The 5,703-nt window shown below is 33.7% G+C and overlaps 1 protein-coding gene across 1 annotated transcript; it reads right to left on the bottom strand.

Annotated features, from left to right (window-relative positions):
* Positions 1-4,264: 4,264 nt before the first annotated feature.
* Positions 4,265-5,188, bottom strand: LOC142848438 (olfactory receptor 5H19-like). The gene has a single exon (XM_075970847.1). It carries the CDS (start codon positions 5,186-5,188, stop codon positions 4,265-4,267), a length of 924 nt encoding a protein of 307 aa, XP_075826962.1.
* Positions 5,189-5,703: the final 515 nt, after the last annotated feature.

Below are 5,703 nucleotides of genomic sequence, written 5' to 3'. Positions count from 1 at the left end.
CTCTTTTATAACTATCTATATTCTTTTTCTTCTTTCTCTCAATTGTAATGCATTTTCCAACACTGTGACCCATTTAGAAGTCTTTTTATCTGGATTTGTCTTTAATACTTGCATATCTGTAATTATTTTTGACCAGAATGTTTTTCTCAAATGTAAAGCAGGCATGGCTAGGATCAACTCTGTGGCCCTGCCTGTTAACTCTACCCAGTCCAAAATGGTGGAGGCATATTCACTGCCTCTGAGAGTCCTGCAAATTGACCCAGCACCAGGGTCGCAGTGGATCTATGTCATGTCACCTTTTAGCAATTTGTAACATGCTGCTTACAGATCTTGTTTAAGTGCTCGACCTCCTGAAAGAGCAAGAGCTGTTCATGCAACTAATACAAACCAGGAAGCTGCCATTTCTTAAAGAAGCCACATGGGTTTTTTGTTGCTAATGCTGAATCAGTAATATGTCTCTTAAAGGAACTGCAGCTTACCTGCTCACTGCCAGCAAATAGCCCATCTGGGGAAAAAATTCGGCTACCAAGAAGTTGCACTAAATTCTGTTTTGTTTTTGTTTTTTGTTTCTTTGGGTTTTGTGTGTGTGTGTGTGTGTGTGTGTGTGTGTGTGTGTGTGTGTGTGTATGTGTGTGTGTGTGTGTCTAGAATTTCTTTTTAAGCTCTATCAGGTTTAACGTGGGTGTAGTCAGTCCATCTTGGTGTACCATTCTGTAGACGGAGACTGCTTGTTTGTTTCCCAGATACCGAGACCCAAAATAATCAACAGAAACTATAGTAATCATAACACTTTTTGGCCAATAACTTAAGCATATTGCTATCTAGCTTGTATCTTAAATTAATTCATTATTTTGTTTTTACCAGGAAGCTTGTAATATACTAGTGAGGCTCTGGGGCATCTGTCTCCTTCAGCAGCTACATGATGTCTCTCTGATTCTGCCTTCTTTCTTTCACATTCATTTTAGTTTTCTCACCTAGCTCTATTCTGCCATGCCAGAGGCCCAAGCTTCTTCTTTATTAACCAATGGTAACAAAGCATATTCACAACATACAAAGAGTAATCCCACATCAGAAGGGGGTTGCCACAAACTCACAACTAGAAAACATGAAGACAATAAGTGACTACAGATTTTCTACCCTAAATACACATATCTATATTATATCCTGTCCCCCTAGTTCTCAGGAATCATTACAGGCAAGCAGGTGGAAAGATTAAAAAGACAGAAGTGGTAGATGACTTCAAATAGTGTTTTCTGAACACAAGGAAGTCACAAATATGAACTCATAGCATTGTGGACCATCCCTTCCTGGAACTTTGAGATTCTGTTTATATCTTTGAGGATTAGAAGACCTGTTCTAATCTGTGAACCTAAATTCCAAATTAAAGACAAAAGTGATACTTGTTATATATGTTTTTGTTATTCAATATTCAAAATCAAATGTTTTTTCTATATTTTGAAATAATATACATAAAACTGATACATCTAATTTTAAGAGGAACATTATTTAACAATGTAAAATGCTGTTGAATGCCATGAAGTCTAAAGATGAATTTACTGGATGCATCTACTCTCTGTCAACAGTCATTCTACTTCCCTCATATAATTAAAAGGAGCAATACATTCTTATTTCATTCTATATACTTTTTGCTGAAAGATTCATCATGTTGTGTATTGCAAAAGACAGAAAGTGCAATAAGACTTTAAACTGTAGTATAAGCAAATTTGTAGCCAAAAGTGAAATTTACGCAAGGTCAGATATGATCCAAGAAAAACAAATAAGTTTTTAGACACTTTAGTTTAGTGTTGTTTTCTGAGATTATACTAAATGCACATACATCAAATTGTTTATTTCTTTAAAAATGTATGAATTCAGTTTAAATTTGACTCCATATTCCATTAAAAGAAAACAAAAAAAGCCCAGACAAAGCAACTCATAGGAAGAAAGGCTTTATGTAGCTCACAATTTAGAGGTTTTATTGCATTATTAGTTGACCCTTTTATTTGTGGCTTGGTGTCATAGCAAAATTGAATTGTAGAACAAAACTTTTCATTTTAGGTCTAAAGAAGAAAAAGAGGTAAGATGATGTGAACATAGTCTCATAATCTTATTTAAATATTCCTCTATTGACAAAATCTCCCATATAACCTGTATGCTAAAGATGCATAGCCTGACAATATCCACAAATAGTGACATGTTTTATGAAAGAACCTGCAATTATGCCAGGGTGAACAACCATCGGGTATAAAAACATGAATGTGTTTAAATATATCCATAAATATAATCATGTACACAGATGAGATCAAATCACAGGTAAACTATATTCAAACAGATACATGCAAATGCAATGTATATCTTTACATTTATATATATATATATATATATATATATATATATATATATATATATATAATGTATATATGATACTAGCAATACATTTCCACTAACATTTATCCAAGAAACATTTAATCCCAAAGCACATGGGAAAACATTTTGGGAAGGACGAGATTATCAACAGAAGGTAAAACAAAGTGTTGCAATGAATGCACAAAGTGGAGTAGTGTCTGGAGTGGAATTCTTCTTAACCAATATTAGTGTATGGAGAAGAAACACAGGAGGATCTGAAGATGGTTCACTCATTCTGTACTCACCCTATGCATGAAGTCTATAACCAAGGTCACCCCAAATATAAAGCACGTAAAATTTGTTCTCTTTCACATAAGTCTCAGAAAACCTCCAGGCACTAGAACTTCATAAAATCTTGTTACTCTTTGAGCTTAGGTGATCTAATTTAAAACAGTTTCTTCAACTACATACTCTAAAACTTCTAGATAACCTATTTAAACCCTAATCAACTCACTTTTTTCCCCATATTTCCAGAATCTTTATTTTATTTTATTTTATTTTATTTTTTAAATTTAATTTATTTATTAAGGATTTCTGCCTCCTCCCCGCAACCGCCTCCCATTTCCCTCCCCCTCCCCCGATCAAGTCACCCTCCCTCATCTGCTCGAAGAGCACTTAGGGTCTATAATTTAGCTATCGAGACTCTTATAATTGTTTGATCTTTTAGCTAGCTTGATTATTTCCCGAATCAAACTAACTTCAACATTGTTCTTATCTTCTCCAGGACTTTTTCTCGATAAAATTCCCCAATTATTTATTTCATAAAAGACATTAATGTCTTGTATCACTGAAACTTTATGTCTGGGGAGAAAACATAAAACAGAACTAAAAAGAAACACAGACTCATCCTAGATGGTGAGTGTGATGCCCCTCTCCTCACTCTCACAAGCACACCGACCACAGAGCATTCTTTGACTGTCTGTTCACTGTCTTAACTTGAACTTGCACCACCATATCTTTTTTACTCTTTGTGAGAAACACAAGTTGAATTGTTGCTACAATCATTATTTCACACAAATGAATTTAACTAAAGAACTATATTTCTAAAAATTTTGAAAGTTTGTGCTTATTTACACAAATATAGCACTGATTTATCTGAATTGGTTAAAGTTCTATGATTCTTCATGCTGACAATGACATCATATTCACTTTATATTTATAAGAACCACATCATTACTTAAGTTAATGTATTTAAAATGACATAATGAATGGCATACAAACCCATTAAAATGTTTTAAATTGAATCCTATTGTATTTATCTTATTATACTGGAACATTTCATTAAAACTATTTGTATAATTTAAAGTTTATTTCAAATACTAAAAATAGCTACATAGACTAGAGTCCATTTCAGTGTTAACTCTGGGGAAGAGGGATATGTTCAATGGGTAACAGCATTTGCTACAGAAGGTGAATAACTGTGTTCATCACCAAAGCAATATATCATACAACTGACAGCAGAAAGGGTTTCCAATTCCACTGTTGAGAAGATGATGCCCCAAACATGCTTCCAATATTAGTGATATGGGGGCTGTATAAGAAGGATTGTTATGATTAGCAGGTTTCTGGCTCCATGTATAATGAATGATACTCTTTGAAGCAGATAACTTAAAAATGAATAATCAGGATATTTGACATACTCTGGCCAATGTACATGTTTGCATGACTAAATAGAACTACTCCAACATACATGTGCATATAGGACAAACATACACTACAAAACAAGACCCACAACAGAATTCTATGCTTGGTTTATTTTCAAAACATTTTGAACAATGCACAAAATACACTCAAATTAATTCTGCATAGCATTGCAATGTTTTTAATAAGAATAAAGCAGATGATAATAATATGAGACCTAAAACTTTAAGAATTTTGCAAGTGAATTTTTTACCTGCTTATTTCTCAAACTGTAGATAATTGGATTCAGTACAGGAATTATGATGGTGTAAAATACAGAATCCATCATATCATCGCCATCTACTTGTGGAGATGCAGGACGCACGTACATGAAAAGAAGAGGGCCATAGTATAAAGACACAGACAAGAGATGGGCTCCACATGTGGAGAAGGCTTTCTTTATGCCTTTGATAGATTTCTGATTTAAGATTGAAAACAGAATGATAGTGTAAGAGACAAGAATAGTTGAAATAGTAAATACTTGAATTGATCCAGAAAAAATAAAAAGCATTAGGTAATTGAGAGAAGGGTCAGTACAGGAAATCTTTAACAGTGGCATAACATCACAATAAAAATGATGTATTATGTTGGAATTACAGAATGTTAGTCTTAGTAAAAAGCCTTCATGAATTAAAGCATGAATAAATCCACCTATAAAGGATAATATTAACAAATATATACAGAGTTTATTCGTCATAATCACTGGGTAGAGTAAAGGTTTGCATATGGCTATGTAGCGATCATAGGCCATTGCTGCCAAGAGAAAACACTCTGTGGTTGCACTGATTGCAAATGAAAAAAACTGTATCATGCATTCTGAAAGAGAAATCAGTTTACTCTTGGCAAAAATGTTTATTAGCATCTTTGGTGTCACGGTGGATGATAACCAAGTATCCACAAAAGCTAAACTCCCTAGAAATAAATACATGGGGATATGAAGGCCAGGGTCATTCCAGATGAGAGTGATGAGACCAAGGTTCCCCACAATGGTGATGAGATAGATCACCAGGAACAGCAGGAAGAGGGGGATTTCCCACTGTGGCAGATGAGTGAGTCCTGTGAGAACAAACTGTGTCAGCACTGTTGCATTCCCTGTTTCCATGTCCTCACTGGATGTCCCTGAGAATAAGAAATTAATGATGGATATCATACAGAATTCATAAAAATCAGCAAAGTAAAATGTTGGATAGTAGACTTTAAAACACACTTATGTTCTCATCAGAATGACTATCAAATTTCATTTAATATTACCATATAAAATCAAAACATTTCCTCAGAGTGAAAGAATTCTTTCAATTCATTATTCTATTAAAAATTGTGAGTACATTAACACATTCAAGGGAAAGATACCTTTCAAACTTGTGTGAAATATGTGGAACTACAAATTGGTTTGTTTTGAAAATTTTTTGTGTTACATATTCATAATCAAGGCAAAAGGTGTTTTATGCATCTAGATTATGCAGGAAATTCAACTGAAGGGTCCTTGTCAATTCTAATACTCTAATTTAATAAAAGGAAATCTTAAAATATATAGTGACCTGGGAATATTTTCAAAAGTTATTATACAGAGGAAGATAAAATCAGTTTCTAATAAATGAATCAGAAATCAAAATACAG

The sequence above is a fragment of the Microtus pennsylvanicus genome, chromosome 1 (assembly GCF_037038515.1).
Source record: "Microtus pennsylvanicus isolate mMicPen1 chromosome 1, mMicPen1.hap1, whole genome shotgun sequence".
NCBI classification, from domain to species: domain Eukaryota; kingdom Metazoa; phylum Chordata; class Mammalia; order Rodentia; family Cricetidae; genus Microtus; species Microtus pennsylvanicus.
Note: the sequence above shows the minus strand (reverse complement) of the source record. Positions and strands in the feature narration are given on the sequence as shown.

Bases quoted from the DNA above. Each gene is read 5' to 3' on its own strand.
- LOC142848438 (XM_075970847.1), bottom strand. From the start codon at position 5,188: ATGGAAACAGGGAATGCAACAGTGCTGACACAGTTTGTTCTCACAGGA.